This window comes from Danio rerio, chromosome 1 (genome assembly GCF_049306965.1).
Source record: "Danio rerio strain Tuebingen ecotype United States chromosome 1, GRCz12tu, whole genome shotgun sequence".
In the NCBI taxonomy this organism is placed as follows: Eukaryota; Metazoa; Chordata; class Actinopteri; order Cypriniformes; family Danionidae; genus Danio; species Danio rerio.
The window spans coordinates 45,020,742-45,044,812 of NC_133176.1; the positions used below are offsets into that span (position 1 = coordinate 45,020,742).

At 35.6% G+C, this 24,071-nt stretch overlaps 1 protein-coding gene and 2 long non-coding RNA genes across 9 annotated transcripts in view; 2 read left to right on the plus strand and 1 right to left on the minus strand.

Moving 5' to 3' along the window:
• LOC141386140 (uncharacterized) overlaps positions 1-14,382 on the plus strand; it is a 33,522-nt gene extending 19,140 nt beyond the window's left edge. For both annotated transcript variants that reach the window (XR_012407407.1, XR_012407408.1), the window contains 2 exons: positions 9,876-10,010; positions 11,435-14,382. This is a non-coding gene — a long non-coding RNA (uncharacterized lncRNA). The remainder of the gene's footprint in view (positions 1-9,875; positions 10,011-11,434) is intronic.
• Positions 1-24,071, minus strand: part of rnf24 (ring finger protein 24) — a 70,082-nt gene that overhangs the window by 17,267 nt on the left and 28,744 nt on the right. For all 6 annotated transcript variants that reach the window (XM_073943587.1, XM_073943578.1, XM_073943579.1 and 3 more), the window contains 1 exon segment: positions 8,906-9,055. In XM_073943587.1, coding sequence (XP_073799688.1) covers positions 8,906-9,048 — 143 coding nt within the window. In that variant the 5' untranslated portion in view covers positions 9,049-9,055.
• Positions 18,144-22,656, plus strand: LOC141386141 (uncharacterized). The gene is made up of 3 exons (XR_012407409.1): positions 18,144-19,999; positions 20,128-21,957; positions 22,216-22,656. It is a non-coding gene; the product is annotated as an uncharacterized lncRNA (long non-coding RNA).

A 24,071-nucleotide genomic window follows, 5' to 3' on the forward strand; every position in this document is an offset into this window, starting at 1 on the left:
ATACATTCATCCTGGCTTTTTTTATCGTCTGTTTAGCCGAATCCATTAGATTTTCTGAAACATATGACAGCACATTCACTAATGAAAAATAATACTGACTAGACCATTATGACTCTCTGTACAAAGAAAAGTTATAAGTGAAAGCCATGTATCAGAGATTAATTATCAAGGGGAAGGAGTAGGACAAATATAAGAAATTGGAGATTAACATATAAGATATAAGATTAACCTCTATTTTAAGTAAGCTTAACCTCTCAGCATGGAGAGAGAGACCTGTAAAACAGGCAGCACAGTCAAGAAGAGAAACTGAAAGAGACTATGGTGCAGGTAGTCCTTTTGGGGGACCTTATGGAGTGTTTATGGGTCTTTATAGGACATTGGTTGACTTGTGCTTTAATGCAAATGCATACAAACCCCAAAACATGTAAGATTTGCTTATATTATAAGCACCATAATATGCAACGAAAAGATTGTAAAAGTATAGTCACATTAGTTTCATTAACTGTAGCAAAGTTTTGGTTGACAAAAAGAAGTGTAGTGTAGAAATTCATGCACTACTCACAGAGAAATTACTTCTAAAACCAAACCGTGAATTTACTTAATCGACTGAAAATGAGCAAAATGTCTATTATGTGGGAAACTTGTATTGAGTTAAAACATTACAGCTACAAAGCAACAGTAAATGTGACTATAGACTGTCATTCTTCAAAATTAAATATGAATGGGATCACAAAATAAGACCAAATAACAATCAAAGTAATCCATACATGCAATAAAGACTAATTAGTTTAGAAATTTGTTTATGCAATAAAATTCAATGACACCGGGAAAAAGTGTTGAACACATTAAGAAAGGAAGGTAAAAAAAGGAATGGAAAGCCCAGAAAGCAGCTAAAATGTTTCAGTACATAGAAATCAACTCTAGACCTTGTCAGTGTAAATGCATATTAGCTGCTTTTAGTCCCATCTAGTCTGAAGAAGACGTTAAATCTACAAGTCTTAAATTTATATGACCATAGCATTTATTTTCCTGTGAAGTTGTTTATTTTACAAGTAGCTGCGGTTACAGTTTAGCTAACTTGTGCTAGGTTCACGCGCTGTCTGCGTCTGCCTTGATCGTCATGACAATAGTTATTTACGTTGTACCTGTACCACAAAACAATTTATTCAGGACGTCATTCAGTGGTGTGATTTTTAGATCTTACGTCTGTAAGGATGTAATGATACTGTAGAGCAATAATCTCCGCTTATCAGGCAGTCGCATACAAGATAACGAAACTGCCTTGAAGTGAAGCGTGCTTTTATTTTGAAAACATGAGTACATCTTCTTTTTAGAATTCCTCTATGCGAGTTAACTCAGCCATGGGACTGAGTGCACATTTTACAAGATAACATTATCATTTGCCAGTCATATGTCATTACTTATTTAATCAGTACTATAGCTGAGCACCATGTACAGTACAGGAACACCAACATAACTACTTATGATCTAAATAAACAATGCATATCTCATTTTTTGGTCTTCAATGGAAAGGCTATATTCCATATTTTAATTAATTAGATCATTTATTTAAGTTTTTAATTGTAAATATTTTGTATAAATAAATATAAACAATATTTTAATAAAATTCCACTTAAATTAAACCAAATATATTTTACTTAACCTCAAGTAGATTAAAGCCCTGCTCACACTGTGAGATTTCAGCCATGATTTTGACATCTAAGACAAATTTGGGAAATCCTAAAAGATTGCTGAAATCCCTGGCAAAAATCTGTGGTCTTTCATCGTTGGTTTGACATGTTCAGCCACTTAGTCCCCGTTGTGATCAGATTTTTCTTCCAATAAAGTTCTGGCAGTGTCAGAAGATTTTAGACACTTTCCTGCAGTGTGACAGCAGCTGCGATGAGCGTCGATCCAATAGGAGCTCCGAATTTGATGACTCAATTCATGCGACAATTCAAATGACTGCGAGGAAATGTCTAAACTGTTTTTTTCTATCTAGTTTTATTATTGAGACTCGCTGTGTTGCAAAATTGCCACAACAGATTGTTTACGTTTGCTGTGAGGAATCATTTCAGAACATTAGATTGTGAAAGTGTCATGGGTGGATGTTGTCAAACTCCTTTCGTGTTTCGTTCAGTCTGACTTCATGACAGCTGTGATCTTACAATGTGACATGGGAGCCATATTCGTGCAGTCTGACATGCTACAATCGTTGAGGATTATAAAAATTTAATAACTTTAAATTTAATTACATACATTCTTAAAAAAAAATCGCACCGTGTGAGCCGGCCTTTAGTCGACTAAGATCTTATGAAATGTAGTTGACTAAAACTAGATATCAAAAACTAAAATGGAAGTTTATTCAAAAGACAAAAACTAAATCAAAATTGGCTGTCAAAATTAACACTGCACAAAAAATAAATAAAAAATAAAAAAAGCTGCTAGAATGGCTCTCCTATTTACCTGACCTAAATTCAATAGTCATCAAGATATTGCATAATCATAGCAAAGTCATACAGTGCAGTTTGGTCTGTCTCCTGAGGTGGGCTATATACATCAAGACTAACTACAAGCAGTCATGATTTCTCATGCATCATTAGGCAAGTGTTACGATTAATTTAGTTGAAAAATCACCTTGTGACTGTTCCTAAGCAATGTAAAATAACTGGTACAGCTATTAACACATCTCACCGAGTGCTCAATCTCAGACGTGTGTGTGAATTTAAATTCTCTTCCCATGAGGGAGATTGTGCCAGACAAACACTCCTCCACCCGCCTCTATCCTTTTCGAAGTGTGTGTTTGCCAGTCACAGGGGCATTTTGCATTTGTGTGTCAGAGCTGGTGCATGGCTGCTACGTGCGGCTGATTGTGTTTGCTCTGAATCATGTCGTCCTTCACAGGTCCACTCGAGCTCACGACTCCATCATCTCTCACGATGTGAATGTCTACAGAGCTGCTCAACACTACAGTCAGGGGGTTGTTCATTCAGACTTTGAAGTGTGTGATAAAATAGCATTTTAATTTGACCGGTAACTGGCTAAGAGCCAAGTTTCTCAGATCTCGTTCATTTTGTCTTGACTTTAAAAATGGAAAGCCACTTCTGTTGTCAAATCCCTGATAGAAAGACCAGCTATATGCTTGTCTAAGCACAACGGTGTTGATTTCACTGGCAAAATGGCTTAATGCAAACAAACTTGACGAGTCTGCTGCGTGACCAGTATCGTGATGAGTATCGTTCATTCATTTAATGAATAAACCACAAAATGCAACGGATTATAAGGAAAGCTTTGGCTGTTAACTTTTTTTACTGAACAGTAGTTGTCTTTTTTCATCAAAAATGAGTCATTTATTTCATTTATTAAATGAAAATAAAACTTTAGTCACGTTACAAACACAGAAGATCTGTCGAATTTCTGCTTCGTAAAGCCAACAAACATTTTTCGCCCATGTTTTAGTTTTTAATAATTTATTATAATTGTTTTTTTTTGTTGTTTTTTTTACTTTGAGCTACAAAACTTTTAAACCAGTAGCTCGGTGTTAGTTTCACGCAACAAGAAAACTTCTGTCATTATCCCCTCATATGTGCTACACCGGCTCATACAGAAAATGTGCCCAGGGCAACATTCTTAAGAACCAAGAAATATGTGCCTCTGGTTACATAATGGCTGCATTTTTTTTTTTTTTTTTTTAAATTAACTCTATGGCGTGGTACCACTCACCATTTTATCCCCATATGGATGGCTTTTCTGGTATGACACGGTTTGGGTTGCTTGATCGCTCACTGCGGATAGCACCAAAGTTGGGAGGCAGAGCAAACTAAGGTTCAAGTCTGGCGAAGGACAGTTTCAAAAACAAGATAAAACTAAATACAAAAAAAGAGCAGTATGATACCATGGTAAAAGCATGCAGCTTTTCTCTTCTAATTTGCTTTTGAAAACTCTATCAGTTGGGTTTAGGGAAGGGGCTACGTGGGTCAGATGTTATCACATGCACATGGTGGCCTTTTGTGAATTTGTGAAAACTAAAACTGCAATAAAATGTAGTCCAGGGTACATATTTTTCAGCTCTCAAACATGTAGCTGTGGGTGCACATTTCCAATAATCCTGGGTTAGATATTTTCAAAACCCAACATGATTGATTTAATCAAACACAGTAATAGTTGCCAACATTAGTGCTTTTACAATTTGAATGCCAAACTGAAACTTTCAAAATTCATAAAGGATGCAAAAAGACCCATTTTACCTAAAAAATAAAAACAATTTAAGATGCATTTTCTTCAATCCAATACCAAGTAATCAACATTAAATGCAGGTGTAAAGACAGCCTAAATGCATTTAAGCTTGTCCACTTTTACCCACCTCCAGATGCGTTCAAACACATTTGATCCCTTTTGTAGTATAATGGCCCGTTTCCACTGAGTAGTATGGTTCGGTATGCTTTTATGGATGTTTCCACTGTCAAAAGGTACTAAAAAGTGAATTGTACAGTACCATTTTTGGAAGGGTACCTAGCGTAATTAAAGGGTACCAAAATGCGGAGCTAGACTTGCAGCTGAACACTATTGGTTTACAGAGATGCGTCACTCGCTTGTGCAAAAGCCAGGAAAATAAAAACCATGGAAGCGCCATTTTGAAATGCATAGACAAATTTTAAATACACTGTGCCATGTAGTTTTTACAAGGCCGTCTAAAGCACAAGTGGTTTTGCTTTCTTGCGTGTGCTTGCCTTTGTATATATTTGAAATAACAAACATTTTGAGCTCAAGATAATAATGTGCGTGTGATTTATTGAAGTGCTTCTTACATCCGATCCTTGATCAAATCGATCAAACTCGAGAGTGAAGCATGAAAAAGCAAAGGAGAACCCGGGAAAAAAAACAAAGGACCAAATGATTCTTTCAGCAACCTTAAAGATTAACACACTGCCATCTATAACTATTATCATCACCTTTGGGACTATTATGAACTAAGAATGACGGAATTACTTTCTAACGGGTTATATGTGCTGGTGAAGATTAAAGACACAGTTGAGAGGTTTGCACTGACTGTGAGCTATATGTTGCATGTTGTTTTTGAAGCCAAATAAGGACTAACTCTATGCTGTGTGTAGTTTTTCTGTAATCAGTAACATATCGGAGACTATAAGTCTTTATGTTTTCAAATGTTTTATTTATTTATTTTATATAATTGCAGACATTACAGTAGGTTATTTTGATCAGCAGTTATGTTCATAGAATTTATGCACAAGTATTTGTGTATAAAGCATCTGTTTTGTGAAAAGTGCTTCTCGTATGATATGTGAACGACCTGTAGAGATTTACTTTGACATTTCCTCGAGCGAGAATGAGGTTGACTGAAACTTTGTTGTACACCATTTGGTACCCTTTTGGCAGTGAAAACGTAAGCCTGATAAAGGTGACCCGTACCAACCCTTACCCTGCTGTACCACTCAGTGGAAATGATAAAATGATCATGATCATGTGGTCATATGAGTTTATATATCATATAGCCACTAAAGATCACTAACAATCTGCCTACTGACATAATGTAATTTGTTATGGGACATCTTTTAAGAAAGCGAGGTCACAAAACAATATTTATATTTCACTACATTGTACATAGCAGTCTCATCATTTTCATTTGCCTTTTTTATTTTCAATGGATACTAATGCTAGGTGTAAAGAGAGTCTTAGATGTGGTCAAAGCAACTACATTCCTTACACCTCCATACACGCTACTATTTACACCATTTGTAAAGCTGCTTTGAAATGATAATTATTGTGAAAAGCACTAAACAAAAAAACTTGAATTAAATTGAATTTCAAGTCCATCTTGAAGTAGCCTAAAACAGCCTAAAATGTTTAAAATGATATGAAAAGCCGTGGATAGTCATTGTGGACTCATGACTATTGTTTCAGTGACGCTGAAGGTATATGTGGAGGTGATAAATAGCATGCTATAAATATAGTGAATTATGGAGCTACGTAGAATGGTAGCCTACTATTTTAGTGCTTGCTGAATTTGCGATTTGTTGTCATTTTCATATTACTCAGCTGGTGTTATGTATAAATATTTCAGAGCTGCTTTTCAGAGGTACAGTGAACCATCACGACCTAACAAACATGTTGAGGAAAGAGTGCTTGGGCATTCATCTAAGATAAATTGTAGATATTTTTAAGTTAGGAATAACAATGATGCATTTTTATGTGAACCTAATGTATCTGATTCATTTTTCGGGCACTATATGTACTGTATGCATAATCATTAAATGAGAAATGAACTAATTGCATGCAAGAGGGACTGCCTTTTTTTTTTGTAACAAATGACTTTGTAATCTGAATACAAAATCCAACGTTTTCAGTAGTCAAGGCAACCGATTCAGATGTACATTTGAAAATGCAAAAAGGTGGAAGCTGCGTAAATCAAACATAACGATTATATAAGAAAGAGTAAGGAGCTTAACATCTGCCCCATTGGTTAGGGAACATTTGGATAAGTTGCTGGTTCTCACTGTTTTAATTAAAAGATGCTAACTGCACATTACTGTGTGTGTGAGAGTATCTTTATGCTTCATGAGGAACCAGATGCTATTCCTATTTCTGTATGGTAAATATAAGTGGCCAGTTTTTTTCATTACCAGGTTCATACTCAAATGAATGTCATGAAGCAGATGCAATAGCTCACTCAGTCCTAAAGGGTGTTGGTGACACAATGAATAGTAGTCTTGTCAAGGTCAAAAATACATTTGATTGTGCAACTAAGCTGCTTGGGGTTAAGTGCATATAAGAAGCTTTTATATCCATCTACACTGAAACCACAAGCCAAATCCAAGCGGTGGGAGTTTGTAGTGGTGATTTTTATTTTTCATTTCAGATTATAAAAGTCAGTTTTCTTAGCTTCTCCAAACTGTACTGTTCAACATTCTTACTCATCATGAAAATGCTTTTTTTTTGTGCACAAACAACTTTTTATTATGACGCTGTTGTTGTTGTTGTTATTTTTATAACTATTATTCATTCATTCATTCATTGTCTTTTTGGCTATGTCCCTTTATTAATCTGGTGCCATCTTATCCAGCATATGTTTTACACTGCGGATGCTCTTACAACTGCAACCCATCACTGGGAAACACCCATACATTCTCATTCACACACATACACCACGGACAATTTAGCTTACCCAATTCACCTGTCTTTGGACTTGTGGGGGAAACCAGAGCACCTGGAGGAAATCCGAACACAGGGAGGGAGAACATGCAAACTCCACACAGAAACACAGAAAACCCAACTGACCCAGGCGAGGCTTGAACCAGTGATCTTCTTGTTAAGAGGCCCATTTATATATATATATATATATATATATATATATATATATATATATATATATATATATATATATATATATATATATATATATATATATACACATACTGGGTAACCACTATCAATAACAAAGGTGCGACAACAATCACGTTATTTGCTATTTGATCTTTTTTTTGCTTTGTCTCAAAGAAAATGAGTACACACAACCACTGAAATTAACTACTACAAACCTATTAGACCAGTATATGCTGCTGTGATTTTTGCCACAGATATGCACAAAAAAAGAGAAGACTTGTTCATGTTCATCTTGTGTTTGTATACGCTTACAAGATTTATAATGAATGCTTTTTAGAAAAGCTCTTGGGTTGTGCTGCAAAAGCTACGGAGCTCAAGCATGCAGTCTGCCATAATTGTTGTGTACTGTTACGCAATGTTGTAGCGTCTGACTGTGGTCAAGACGTGGGCTGATGACATTATCATTTCACAAAATATACAGATTGGATGCTCACACAAAAACACCAGGGTGTTGTTTTCAGATTCATCCACTTTGGAACCCGGTTTAAAAAATTGGGAAACAACTATTTGATACTAAATCTTTCTGTATTGATCTTACTCTTATGTTGCAGCTGGTGTAGCCATAAGAATATTATTGGCTTGAGACTTCTGGCCTGATTCACTAGCATTGATTAGATTTTTTTAACTATAATAAACAGCTTGTTATGCTGCTTGATTTTGCAAGTTGATGATTTTTTTATTATATTGATTATATAGATTTTAATGTATAGTCATAAACACTTGTTTGTAAAGCAAGTAGTTTGACCATTTGTTACTCCAAGTTATTTGTCCTATAGGCAATTAAATCGGAAGTCCTAAGACAATCACAGAAAATAGCTTATTTCCGCATTGCAGAGTTCGGTCAGTATAGCAAAAAGATTCTCCATGTGGTCAGAGCCCAAGGCACGGCTCTAAAATGCAGAGCTGTTTCAATCTTCAAAGTGAGCATAATAAAAGCAAGATCACATAGACATTGTGTGAACATGAAAGAACTTCTCTGTTCCACTACCATCTGTCAGCTTTCTTTGAGCTTCCACTGAAGTCTTTCACACTCCCCTCCATTTTTTTTTTTTTTTTTTCTTACCTTTTGACCATGATGCATTAAAACTGTCTAGATGAACACCACTGAACAATGGTTAGTCCAAGCATTTGTGGCCATAATTTCATAGTAGGTAGTATGGCGTCAGCATATGTTATTCCTGAAAATCTCTAACTGATATTTGTGGTATAACGGTGATGTTTGACGTACATTGGTGTTGTTCTACACCACAGGTTTTAACTACAATCACATGTGAATTCTTTTTAAAGCCTTTTCACTCATTTCCAAACCAATCATGATGCAAATTATGCTTAGAAAATGTTTGAATTGCAGCAGGTCTGTATTGTAGTCTGTATGTTTTTGATGATCACGCCAAGACTTTCAAACCTGATGAAGGCAAATAAGGCAAAATGTGTGGCGTTTTGAGGCTTGTTGAAACACATTTTGCTGCTCTGCACACACTGTAGAAAAGACAGGTGATCTTACCGAATTAGGTAGCAGCAGAAGAGTAAGCTGAGGATGAAGACGAATATGGCCGTCCCAAAGACGACAATGTAGATATTGAGAGGAAGGTTTTGGAACCCGATATTCGGCATCCTGAAACTGTAATGCTGTAAATCTGAGGTCATGGATAACCTGGATGGAAAACGAGAGGGAAAAGAAACATTAGATGGTGATTCATTGATCACAAAATGCTAGTGCAGATGAAAGCAGACCACATGGCCATTAGTGCAGTAAATCCATTTATGCTTTGTCAGCTCAATCCCAAAGGGAAATAATCACCCATGCACATTTAAGAGAAAGGCTCTCGTCAATATGACTGTGATTTGATATGTGACTTGGCTTGATTTCTAGACTGTTTCCACAACAACTGTTTATGCACCCAACAGACCAATGAATAAACTCATTAATGCTTTAAATTGTGCATTGGGCAGTGCATGTAATATTCCAGTAGAGAGAGTTTGAGAACATTGGTCCGGCAGGAGCCATTAAGCAAATCCCACACTGTCTGTCTGTGGGAAATTAGTGTTAACGAATCTATGAGAGTCAGCGCTGCTTTTGATTTGGTCTGTTATTATCGTGTTTTTATGTCCAGTATTTTAATTTCTTGGTAGCAAAATAATCGGAAAGCCTCAGATTTTAAACAAAGCTGAATATGGCTAAATTATTTAACATTCAAAACCAATTCAAATGTATCTGGACCCTAAGAGTTTATATTTTCATGTGCTTGGATAGCGTTATTAAATATAAATAAGACCAAACTTTTTTAAATAGGATACTTAAACCTTTGGAAAATCTGTTTAATAACATAATTGAAATGTGTCTTTAAAGGCAAGAGACTAGAGGCAAATTTGCAGTAAATGAAGTTGATTTCTGTCTATATTCTGAGTCTTTTGTTTGTATCTGTCTGTCTGTCTGTCTGTCTGTCTGTCTATCTATCTGTTGTGTAATTTAGGCCCCATCTGATACATTTTAGCAGTGGGGGTGTGTGCGCGCGACATTTTTAAAGAGCGGTGGGGGCATGTGCGCCCAACGTATCTGAAGAGCAGTGGGGGTGAGTTGTGCGCGACGAACCTGAAGAGCGGTGGGGGTGAGTTGCATTTTTCAATGAAAATGAAAAGAGGCAGTTTTGTTGTAGGCTTTGTTTTGTTATAAATTTGGATTCAGTGAAGATGACGGTCATATAAATATTTAGTTACATGACCCCTCAACATTTTTGGTGCATGTTAAGTTGTTAATATCGAAATAAAAATATCATATGTTTTCATTTTATTGTTAAGTTTGTGAAACAAAAAAAGCTAGGGAGATTTGAATAAGGTTATAAAGTACACTGTTCCCTTTGAAGATTTACCCGACGTGTCCCCAGGAGTTTGTTTTCCATATCATACTTGCGAAGTCTAAACTTTACAAGAAAATAATGCAAGACTGAACTTTGAGTACTTAATATTGAGGGAAAGAAAAGCCTTAATCACATAGGTGAATGTCTGCAGCCACACAATTTCAGACATCTTCGTTTTCCCCTATCCAGACTGACACAGAGCAGCAGCATTTTAAAACCAAAACAGCCTCTTTAGTGTTTTGAAAACTCCTGGGGTAGTGTGGACTAAAGGCATAACCATAGCAAAATTATGCGTTTTACCACTAAAGCGTATTAGTGTAAACGAGGCCTTCAATGCGGTGTTGGGAAAAATGGCAGAAAATGGCCTTAGCTCAGCCTAAACACAACAAAGGCTTCTCACCATAGTAGAAAAAAACTTAAGCAACTGCTTACAAAATATAGAGGGTTGTATTTTTTTTTCCTACAATCTAAAAGTCTAATTCAAGAACAAACGGAACCAGTAAAACATCCATACAATGGTTTTAAAAGTGTTTGTGTATGGCTCTTTGTTTATGTGTGAGAAATGACACTGGTTTTACTGGACATTAATAGGATGTTGCTCCTCCCAACAGGGGCATGTCCGGACATGCCTTTAGTAGATAAGACTAGAGTAACAGCACATGTGAGGCTCTGTGTATAAACAAAGGGGAGGTTGAAAAACTACTTAGTGATGTAACATCACATCCAGCGGATGGTTATCCATCATACTGGGTATATAGACATACTAAGAGCATTACTCTCCCTAAAAACATTGGACGCCTTAGACCTGTTCAAAAAAGCCAGAGCCTTGGACACATTCAGAAACGCTCCCACTTTCACCCAAATTCCTACAAACCTTAAACACACTGTTTACTTTCAATCCCAGAACTCTGCCTGTCATGTTCTGTCTCTGTCTGTTACAGCTCAACCCATGCGAAGCTTTCTGACAGATGAGGGTAAATAACCAAACAGAAAATCAATGAGCAGCTGCCTATACACACACTCTTTTATATCAATAACAGCATCCCTCAGAATTTCCAAAACAATATGTACTAGTAAACAGTTGTGTTGTTTTTGTTTTAAGGCTAGGTTGGAGGTCTGAATCTGTCTGGTCCAGGATGGTATTTTGCCTCTTATTCTTTTGTTTTGTTTTACAGTCATTACTCATCTGAGCCTCCGGTGCACTGGTTTGTCACACGGCCAAAACTTCTGACATTTTTAATGCCCGCAAGCACATAAGTCCATGCACTTGGGAAAACTCCACAACTTCAAGACAGGGAAAAGAATCCGGAAGGACCTACATATTAAAGGAATGAGGGGGTTGGGCATGTTGAATGGGTTCAAGACTGGGAGAGGCTCCCTTGGCCACAGTGCATTACTTTTCCTTCTTTTCTCCTCAGTGTGTCATGTATGCTACATGCTTACTTGCTTAATGTGCCACTTTTATATAACAAACGAAAGGAATGGAACTTATAACAAGCTCTGCCAATCAAAAAATGGCTCAAAAACATCTATTGGCACAATACTGCAATCACAGCACATGGGTGATTAGAAAAGTGTGCACTGCCAATCAAAAGTTTTGACTCATTATTGATATTTGTATGTTTTTGTTCTGAATCTGAAAGTATTTTTAATACCAAGATGGTTTACATAGCCACAAATTTTTAATCTAGCCCAATTTTATTAAAATGAATGATGAACAGTTTTACCCGATAAAAGAATATCATTCAGAGAGTAATCAAGAGTATCATTAGTATACATTCAAGTTTTCATACGAGTATTTAAAGAGTGAGTGTGCATATTCAGCCATAGTATTCACTGATGATAATAGAGAAACTTTAATTGATTTAAATCAAGGTCAATGCCAGGTTACAGTGAGCTACTCGGAGACAAAGTATGAGAGCTGGAAGTGTTTGTTACAACATCACTTTCACCCCAGTTAACAGTCACAACATTCCAAGCGAGACTTGTGTTTGTGTTTATTAACCATAATGAGGGCAAATCGAGTGCACAATGAAATTTTGTTGGGTATAAAAAAAGTCTACAACAGCCTTTAGTATGTGTCGATGTCAACATTTTAAACCAACATTAATAAACAATAATCAACAGCTTGCTGTGGCCAAAACAATAACCATTAAATCTGATAGTAGCAATAGTCAGTAATCCTTCAGATTAGATCATCGTAACTGAGGTGTACACTGAAAAACCCAAAAAGATAACTCAAGCTATTTAAGCTACTTAATTAACTCATTATCTTCAAGACCGTTTAAAACTCCTTTCAAATGAGTAGAATTAACTTTCAGTAAATTAAGTTCACTACACATTTCATTGAATAAAGTTCACTGTTGGAATTTACAGAGTAGTAAAGATTAAAACAAAACAATAAAGCAAAACAAGTTAATGATCTAAAACAATGCCGTTTAATTCCATTTTTGCTAGCAGTAATAATGAACCGAATTTATCCAGTAATTACTATTTCACTGCTATTTTAAATACACCAGCCCTATTTTTCGCGAAGCAAGTTTTATCATGTAGGTAATAAACCTTAATGAGGCTCTCATACTTCAGCAAACCCTTTTTCTGTCTGCATTGTCTAGCTGCTGCTGTCCTCATCCAATTTAGCTTTGGTGTGAGTTTGTTCCAGCACTGAAGAAAGAAAGAAAGCCATTCAAACAGAGCTGGCTCTCGTACGCGGCTTTATAAAGTTGAAGCTGAAGCGTTTTTTCCAGATAACAATCAATTTTTACTTTATGACCATGAGTAATTTTAACAGATCGTAAATTTGAAGCACTGATTTATAGCAGAATTGATTGCAGTTTATGGCACTGATAGGAAAAAAATCCTGTGTTTGCTCATGACATAACAGAAATTCACATTGGGAGTGTAAGGGGTTTTCCCCACATGTAACCCTGTGATTCTGAGATGATGTTTATTAAAAGAGAAGTAGACCTATATCCTTCCTTTCATTCTCGATGGAGCGCAGTAAGACAGTTACGTAACTTTCATGAACCCTTGCATGTACAGAGAAGCTCCAATAGTGAGCAGGTCAGATTGTCTAAAAGCTTTTGAAAGTACATGCCAGATTAACAAAAAGGAAATGAGCAAAGCATTGCAAAGGTCACAGCAGGGACAGTTTTAAGGAAATCTCCCTGTATACCAGAGTGACAGTTTCACGCACCAACTTCTGCTGGTCGAGACATTCGCAGACAGCAAATGTATAACGGAGCCACTGTCCTGCTGAGGAAAACAGCCTCCAACACAAAAGGTGTTTTGAAGTGTCTGTCAAGTCATTGCTGCCACCAAAAAAAAGGGGATGTGAAACTAAATAGCCCTTTTTTTCCTGATCTTCTGTACCTCTGGGTGCAATATCTAGTCTCTTTTCACCCCTACTTCCCATCATGTCACTGAACTGACCAGACAGGGTCATTCTGCAGTGTTTGCCTTGCAGTAACGACAATGCCAAATGGTATTTTCACCTCCAGTGAGGAGGAAAAGCATTTCAGTAGTGCACTGAGTCACTCGGAGCTAAGAGGAAGAGCAGAACACTGAAGTGGCCCTTGCTTTTGCATTTTTACTGTCATAACATATAGGTTTCTTTAAGAAAGCAAGCTTCTAGATAAATACAGCAGTTCTCATACAGTAAAGCCTGAGACTGAAAAAATAAAGAAACAAGATTGACTATATAGTTTCCTTTTGATCATGCACTATTTTCGTTTTATTAACTAAAGTATCAGGAAGTATAAAAATAAAGTCTCAATTAGGGCTACACAATATATAATTTCAGCATCGACATCAGAATGTGATCCTTCGCACAACACAGGATATATGCAACGTTGAGTTTGTATTAGAATTGATCATTTGCATGTGTTTTTGACGCCTGGAATTGTATAATGATTTTAAAAACATTCAGGCATAAGTTGTAGCACTTGTGACTTTAATTTTATTGAATTGTTTATATTTTATCACTCATTTATTTTACTTGAATACTGTTAGACTCTGGGATTGATAAAACACTTATTTTTGTAGCATCTTTTTCTTAATTGTATTTATAGATTATGCATGAAAATACCACAGTGAAAATGTGATGAGGGATCGCTAAATGTTTATAGATGGTTTATTAGATTTTATGGAGATGCAAATAGTAAACATCAATTCATCAATCATTAGCTATGTTCCCATCCAAAAATGCGAATTAACTTTACGCGCAAAACTGGATTATCGCACAAGACGAGCGAATAAAGCAGCGTTTCCATCTGATGAGTTAAAGCAAACAAAACCGTCACTTCCTGATTATCTGGCGCTAATTATCAACGGTAAAATTGTGATTTGCTGCAGTAGGAGAAGCTGCGAGAATCTTTTCCTCATTTAATAAATGACTCTCACCTCAGAAGGCAATCCCGACACACAGTAAACGCACGGTGGCGTTTGAAGGCGTGAGACGCGGAGCACAGACACTCTTGATTCTATATAATAGAACTAATACTGAAAGGGTTAAGGCGTTTTATAATGACCAAAACTATCTTTTCAGATGTTTTAACTTTAAAGTATTAAAGACGCAAACCCCTCTTGGCACCTTCAGCAAACCTCCTGCAAAATGCAGTGTGAGTGCAGGGCGTCTAGGGAGAGGGGAAGGGGAACAATGGTGCTTCATCACGGTTCAAAGCAACTGTACCTAGTGTGAATATACGGATAAAGCAACAAAAACAATCTAAGAAATATTTGAAATAACATTTAAAAAATATTTTTACATAAATGTTATCCTAAAAAAGTAAGTGATGATTTAAAAACACTATAGGATTCTGCAATTCAAATATCAGATGAAGAGAATGTCTGACCCCTTCCTATGGATTTTAACTGCGTTGACTTAACAGTTAAATGACCAGCAACAGACATGGGGCATGGGATGATACCGCGGTTTGAAAAAGTCTAGGTTTTAAAACCGTCAATTTTTTTTTAGGACAACTGGATCTCTAGCAGAAAAGATATTCAAAGATGCCATTTTAAGTTGTACAGAAATCTGTTTTTAAACATATGAAAACAGCAGAAGTCAATAAATCATTTGAATTATTTAGGCTGACATGTTTACTGCTAATAACATTTGCTCTAATTAATAATTTTTGTCACGCTTTAATCAAGTCATTAATGTGTAACATATGATCAGAAATATCAGAAACACTCATCTATAATGTGTTACTTTAAATTATTAAAAATACACACATTGATCTGATTTGTAAAGACTTATAATCCAGTCCGTGCTTTCCGACACGTTTTAGTCTTTATATAAATAACATCTGTTTCTGTTCTAATCGATAATATTGGTCCTTAATCTATAACATCTGATCAGTAATATCAGAAACACTCTGATCTGTAATGTATAACTTTTAATTATTAAAACTAAATACAAATTGATCTGATGTATAAGCTTTAATCAGACCAGCCGGTTTTAGTCTAAAAAATCTAAGGTTTTGTCCTAATCAACAATATTGGTCATTATGTATAACATCTGATCAGTAATATCAGAAACACTCTCTGTCTGATATGTAACATGTAACTTTAAATTATGAAAAATAGACACGCATTGATCTGATTTGCAATGACATATAATCCACTCAGCGACATCAGACAGGTTTAAGAATTGTCTTTTATTTGAATAACATCTGTACTAATCAATAATATTGGTCTATGTATAACATCTGATCAATAATAGCTGTAAAATAATATATTTGAAGTGTTTTTCAAACTGTAATATGTTTAAAGGGGAAAAAAATGTTTTTTTTACCCAGACATTTAAAAGGAATATATTTTAGAGCAGTAATCACAATACCTTGAACCCGTGATATTTTTATCCAAGGTTATCATACAGTCAGAATCTTATACCAGCCTATGCCTAGCATAAAGCACAGGGGATTGATAGCTCAGGCAAATATTATGGATCAAGACCATTTAGGTTGTTAGTAAGCGTATCAAATTATTTCAACTTACATTTTATGAACTTCGTGGTGGCTATAAAAGACATTTGGACAGAATCTGACATTATAAAAGATGAAAGGCTATGCTAAGACTATGTAAGAACATACTGGCTGACTGTTTTGCACAAACTACTCCAGAAATCCATAAAACATCAGAATTTACTGATACTGTGTCTCTCCAGTAAAGAAAACCCTATAATTATTTATACAATCCAGTTCTAGCACTGGAATCAAGCAGTGATGGCTCAAAGTCATGCATTTTTCATTAACTAGAACATTTTAAGCCAACAAACGGACATTAATCAATGCTTTATAGACGGAAAAAAACACATAGAACTGTCAAAATGTAAAGATACAAGGTTTAACACAAGTACTTAATATTTACAAGTACACCTAAAACTTGAAACTAACCTTGAAGCCCATTTAAATGAAAATAAATGAAAAGTGCTTGAATTATTTTGATTTAATACAAATTTCCTTGCCTTCTGTTTTATTCCCTGCATCTCTTTCTCTCTCTGTACAGTATATCCACTTCACCACATCATTACATAACTAGAACACGGTGCACAATGTCACGTTTCACTTTGTGCTTTAGCTAAGCTCCGATCGCAGTTTCAGACCTACTGTGCCCTGATGTGAACAATATAAACACGCTGTATTCCAGACAGCAGAGGAAAAGCCTGATTAACCACCAACAAATCTGCCCAAGGGAGAACAGTCCGCCAGATTGGGATACATTGAGCGCGTGCATTTACATGCATTGAATTTTCCCAGCTGAAGTCAATGCAGGCCCCGTGTCAAAGTCAACGAATCTGTGTGGTCATCATTCACCTCACTAGATCACAATGGGTATATTTAGCCAACGCTAAATCTGCTTAGTGAGGCACCCGTGACAACCATCTGGGGGAACCGTATGTAATGTTCACTCAAGAAGGTGGCTGGTTTTAAATAAACTATCGTTAAGCTACGGTTTCATTCTAGACATCTGTAAAAACACACATGTTGAGGCGACTTCCAAGTTAAAATGAGGCGGCAAGTTTAAAATGTAGAACTTCAGTTTGACACACAAAGTTTGGAAACATGATGTCAACCTTAGAAAACGTTACTTTATGGCCTGAATACTATTACCGAGACCCTACAGTTACTGTTAAACATCGGCAAATTTAAACTGAAGGTTGTTTTTATTACTAGGTATATACATACAGTATAATAGCTAATGGGATAGCTAACTATTAATGTTATTGCGTGTTTATATTGTTATTCTCATGTTTACAAGCCTTTTTACACTATATACAGTTCTATCTGCACAACTCTGGTTTGCACTCATTGCCATATGCCCTTAATGTTTTTGTATTGTATTGACCATTTTTATTCTTTCTTTTTTATTATTCTTTAGATTACAGTTTATGTATATATTTAGATCACATTTTGGTATATATTTAGACTAAATTTTAGGTAAATATTTAGATTACATTTTATGTATAATTGTATTTATTGTAAATTCTTTATTAAAACTCTACTTTTTGTATTAACATTATATGTTAGGCACCTAGGGTCTGAGAGTAACGTAATTTCGATTCTCTATATGTCCTGTACATGTGATTGAATTGACAATAAAGCTGACTTTGACTTTGACTTAATCAGTTGAGCAACTATCTTTACCCAAGGGTTCTTTTTACACAGCACTCATTGAAAACATTGGCAAAATTCATTCAGCCATTTATTTACACAACAACAGTGTATAGCTTCTTCAAAACAATGCTTATTGTGTGTGTGTGTGTGTGTGTGTGTGTGTGTGTGTGTGTGTGTTCATATTGCATGGCACATTTTTTGGTTGTTTTGATGAATCTGCTTAAACTGAGATTAATTCAACAACATAAACTACTATAAATGCAGAAAAAAATACATATTTATAACTAAAGCACTGTTAGCTTAGCACAGGAGTTTCCAAACTTGTTCCAGGAGGGCCGATGTCCTGCTGAGTTTAGCTTTAAAGCTGCGGCCACACTGGACTTTTCTCCTCATAGACTTCCATTCATATGCACGCGAATGTTCCAGACCCGAAACGCGTTATGTATTTAAATACTATGATTGTTCCACATTTGTTGTACTGTATAACTAGCTGCTCTCAGGCCTGTTAATCATCTTGTATAATGATTATCTTTTGGAATAATTATACAAGAGAGTATTCATGATAAAAAAGCCTTGGTTATAACATCACTGCAATATCTTAAAGTTTTAATAATGTTATTGAATATTCCAATATTTGTTTTGTTTTTAAAATTATTCACAATCTTTCTGCTCCATTGTTAATTTTTTTTTAAATTTCAAATTACAAAGAGAAAACATCGCTTTTGACACGTTCTATGGTAAGAGGGAAATGTTTTGTACCTTAGTAGTTTTGGTCAGTCTTTTTTTTATATATAAAGCAACAAATCTATGGGATTCTCTCCCAAACAGAAATAATCACATGCGCAAATTATAAGATGTTTTCCCGCCTGACTAGGAGATGGTTTTTGTCAAATCAAATTTGTACACACTGAGTAAAATGTTTCTGATTTGTCAGTGTTTAGTTTATATGGGATTTATGCCTGTATGTTTTGAACTGATTTTTTAAATTAATTGGTTATTATTATTAAAATTTTTACCTGTCTAGGGTCTGCAGGTGGAAAATAGCAATCCTACAACCTGGCACAATGCATCTTTCCTTTTTGAGGTCAATATAATTTTTGTGCATGTCCCTGTAAACTAAATAAATTCATTTATTCACACATTGTGGTATCGATGCTCAAACAATATATTGTTCAGCCCTACAATTCGCATCAAAACAGTGCTTTGAGTTCAGTGTCCTTTTGTAGGGTTCAAAAACAGTTCCTTATGTTATTCAAAGTCACTTTAGATTTCTTAAAAAGGTCCAATTTGAAGTTTAACTGCTGGAATGCAACTTTAACATCATTTATATTTAATATGTTAGAGTCCACTCAGTGTGAAATATCTGCACAATAAAGCATGTAACCGGTCTTTAACCGCCAGACAACGTAAGTGGTCATTATAAAGGTGTGTGCTGATGGTCTGCTTCACTGGGTTTCACACCATTACTGGCTATGCAAACACTTTAGCAATCGGAGTTGTGCACACAGTGTGTAATTATAGTTCTCTTTACAGCAATAAATGCTTCCTTTTGCGTCTGAGTGAGACATGACTCATGGACAAATTAAAAAGTGAAGTTAAATGGCAGAAAGTTCATATCCATAGACCGTATCGGCAACTGTCTATCTTGACAAAAAGAAAAAAAAAAGATTCCTATATTCTATTCCAAAAATACCCAGGTGCTTTATTCCCCTTTTGGACTTTTTAGTCTTACCGGTAACCAACATAGGCATTTCCTTGGTTTCACACAATTTCCTATTCTTCAAAGTGAAACTTTTTCATGAGGTAGGGCTGGGTGATTCATCGAAAAGTAATCAGAACCTATAATCGATCTCATTTTTTCAAGTCGATTTATTTATTTTATTCTTTCCCGATTACTTTCCCTACCATGTGTGGAGTCACGTGACCCCGATTAAGGCTGGTTTATACTTAAATAGACCGATGGACCCATTGTTGAGCCTTCCTGAGCAATACATTGACGATGATTGGAAGCTGCACCAGAGATGCCTTGAGATGGCATATTTTTTTATTACATTAAAATTATTATTTACATTAGAATAGTTGTTTACAGAGGATGCAAGAAATGCACTGTTTAAAATATTAGTTACAGGATATAGGAGTTTTTTTAAGGAGATACTGCTTATTTTCTACTTTTAACATGGAAAACATTGAAAATTAATTTTGTTTCCAAAACTGCAACATATTTGTTTAAAAAAATGTATAAGAAAAAGTGACTTGATTTTAGGCAATGTACTTTTTAATTTCAGTTGTTCAACATTGATGTTGACAAATAATCATGGTAAGTAGATAGTGTGTGTGTGTGTGTTTGCTTCAATAATTTTAAAATGGCAGTAATGCACCTTCTTTAAAAAATATCTCTCTTGTAATGTGTGAGCATATTTACTTTACAAAACTTGTCCATGAACTGAGGGCAGTAAAATAAAATAAATAAATTAAATAATCGGAATAGACTTAAAATGTTGAATTATTCAGATTTTGATTTTTAGGCCAAATCACCCAGCCCTATTATGCAGGTAGTCAAACATGAGTTTGATCTTTTATGAATTGTTATAGCCAATACGGTATGTATGGGGTTGCATTGGCCTAGTCGCTAAAGTAGTACTAGTAACAAAGGCTGTAGGTTTGAAACCATAAAAAAGCTTTTAAAATGCATGTATCAAGTGGTTTGGGAACAACGTCAGAACCTGAAAGTATAATTTAATGTGAGTTCAAGATTATCCAATGGGTTTCTATGGGTAAATTGCATCTGTGGCTTATATAATTTGACAATACTTTTAAAGCCTTTTTACTTTACAATGTAAATTAAACTCTCATATCAAAAACATCGGTGCGAATGTGTGCAGTTTGTTGTAGAACAAAATATTAAGTTAAATTCATTCATTCATTTTCCTTCAGCTTAAGGCTGACTTGGACTTCTCCGTCAAGCGCATGTGTATGCTCTGGCGCAGCCTCTACATGGTCATTTAGGCCTTCCCGTAGCTGTAAAAACCTCTCAAATGTAACTACACATCGCAACGACGCATAGCACAAGCTCTGTAATTGGTCAGATTGGTAGTGCTGATGAGTGTGAGCAAGAGTGAGAACCTCGCGATCCTGTTGGAGCGAGTGTTTACAAGTGTCGAGTCCCACGAAAGAGCTCCAGATGAAAACTATTGTTTTGTGTTTACCTTATGATTAAAGTTGTTGCACCTTCGCCAATTCCAGCCTCAAAATAAGCGAGTTTGAATCACTTATTTAAGGTATAGCGTTCAGAAAAAACAAAACACCAGCAAAGAAACTCGACACCGAGGAACATAACAACCTACTGCCAGATAGCATTTCAGAAGTGTTATTGCAGAGCAACACAAACAGCATGCAGAAGTGTAAATGTACGGCAATGTGCAAGGCATGCAACTCTGGTCACTTGACACGGAGTATAAACACTCATATAAACCAGCCATTAGTCCCTTTATTAATCAAGGGTCGCCACAACAGACGGAACTGCCAACTTATAAATATCCAGCACATGTTTTACACAGCAGAGGCCCTCCAGCTGCAACCCAGTATTGAGAAACACCCAAGCACAGTCATTCATACACTACGACCAATTTAGTCTATATCGCATGTCTTTGGACTGTGGGGGAAACCGGAGCACCCGGAGGAAACCCATGTCCTACAGGGAGAACATGCAAACTCCATACAGAAATGCCAACTAGCTTGGACTCGAACCAACCGTTTAAGTTAAATATTTATTTACCACATACCTCCTCATTTTACTTACAACCTAAAACTTTTTTATAACTCCATAGAAATCTCGTAAAAAAAACTATGACTTCCAGTTTCCAACATCATTCTTGCACAACTCAATTGTAGTTTTAGCCCACACTGTAATTAGTTCATTTAAAATGATTAAGTAAAAAATTAAGTCAACTTCAGTGTTTTAAGTTACAAGGGGCTCACTCATTTACTTTATTATGTAAAGTCAACTTATCACTTTCTTGGTTTTACTTTACACATTTGCTATGTTGATGGCAAAATTCAACAAAATCTGGAAGTACAGGGTGGGCCATTTATATGGATACACCTTAATAAAATGGGACTGGTTGGTGATACTAACGTCCAGTTTGTGGCACATAAGTATATGTGAGGGGGCTTGTAAATAACTCATAAAAGAATAAGGTTACGTTAAAACCAAGCACAGCATTGTTTTTTTCTTGAGAAATTCACAATAAGTTTATTAGGGTTTAGCCATATAAATGGCCCACCCTGTATATCTTTTACTTAAGTTGTACTGTTGTTATTTAGCAGATGGAGTACAGGTTAAAATTAATCAAATGTTTATAGATGGATCATTTTTCATGGCTTTCCAACATAATTTTTTTCACAGTGCATTTTGGTATTGCCTTTTTAGTAAGTGGTACGTGTATATTTTAGATGTCATCAAAATTACATCTCTAAGACGCAAGTATACTGTTTTCACACACCTTTTTCAAGACAAGATATATAATGACGATTTTAAATTGCTTTTAGGGCCAGATAATAGATGACTAGCAATTGAATTTCAGATTTAATTTTAATTATAAAGTGTTTATCTAGCTTTTCATTTAAAGACATTTCAAATAAATTCAACAAAATAACTCGTACTGCTCATACTGTCAGCGCTCCTCATTGACCTCTCTACAACGTGACACACTTTTGAAGACATAGTTGCTTCAATGACCCTCCTATTCCTGTAAGTTAACACTCATATTTCTTCATGGGAACATAGTGAAGCAGAAAGAAGACTCCTCGCTGAGTACTTCTTGTAATCTTCCATCACAGGGAGTGTAGTTGTTACCCCCCACCATTAAAGGAGGAGCTCGGTATCTTGAAGCTTAGAACTGCAAATCCATGTTATTACTGTAAACGCCCCTCACTGAGTAGCAAACATTACACGCCAGCTAACATTAAGTTGATCATCAGCTCTTTACGACTGTTTGGACCTCAAACAAGATATTAGTTCAGGTAATTTGTATTCCTGATGGCTAAAGGAGCAAATAATTCATGCAAAGAAAAAAGAGAAAATAAATTGCTTAAGACTGAAAAACATTAAATGTTTAAAGGTTTGAATTGCTCAATATCCTTCTATTCACTGGAGGCCTATAAAACAGAAACAGGGGTTGCCAAAAGTTGAAACCGATTTGTTTTCTTTCTTTTTTTTTAACCATTATTTTTTCATTTTCTTTGACGGGGAAAAACGTTGTCTGTTTGCGCTCTTTCACAACAAAGTCCCATGCCAATTTCCAGCGACTTGTGGCAAGCCCCCTGCACCAGAACAAAGGCTGCTGTCTGAATTTGAAGTGGAAATTTCCACTGAGCCTTGAGCCCTGGCTTTCCCAGTTGCACATCTGAAACTTAATATTACAACTAAACTAGTGGGCCTCCAGCTTTGTAAGGGGAGTGCATAGTGCAGGTCCTGACAGAGCAAGGTTAGTGAGAATATGTGATCACTTTTTTAGAGTTTAAAAGAGTTGATGGTCTTGCAGGAGCAGTCACAATTACAAGACGAGATGCCCAGTGAACTTAAATTAGATTTGCTCTCAAGGCGCAAGTTCAGCACAGAGAATAATAGATGGTGTCAGATAGAGACTGCCAGAATATGCATAAATAAACACTTCCTTATCTGTGTAATCAGTGAATCTGTTTTCACTATTTATCACCTACTCAGACTGTGGGGTAAGGCTTTCTACCTAGTGTTAACATGCATTTTCTTTCTGCTACAGAACAAACAAACCCTTGTTATATGACTTTTGAGTGAAACAGAAAGCAAGCAAATAGATATGATGTAAATGATAATTGCATTTCAATTGAATCTCTGTTTTGGTAAAGAAGTAAAGTATAAATGAGTATACTCTTAAACATTACATATGAAAAACTGACTCCAAACCTTTAAACAAGTGTCTAATGATGAAGCTATAAGATATGTTTGGTGAATAAATGTACATCAGAAGCCATAAATATATGAAGTATAATAATAAATATATGTTAACAAAGACTGCTAATAATATTTACAGTATAATAATATTTACAGTATTTAATACAAAAAAAAGACTAATTTTAAGGTCATATTTCTACAGGAAGTCCTGATGATTTGGCTAATTGTCATTGGATGTTATCACATTTAAACTGTTTATAT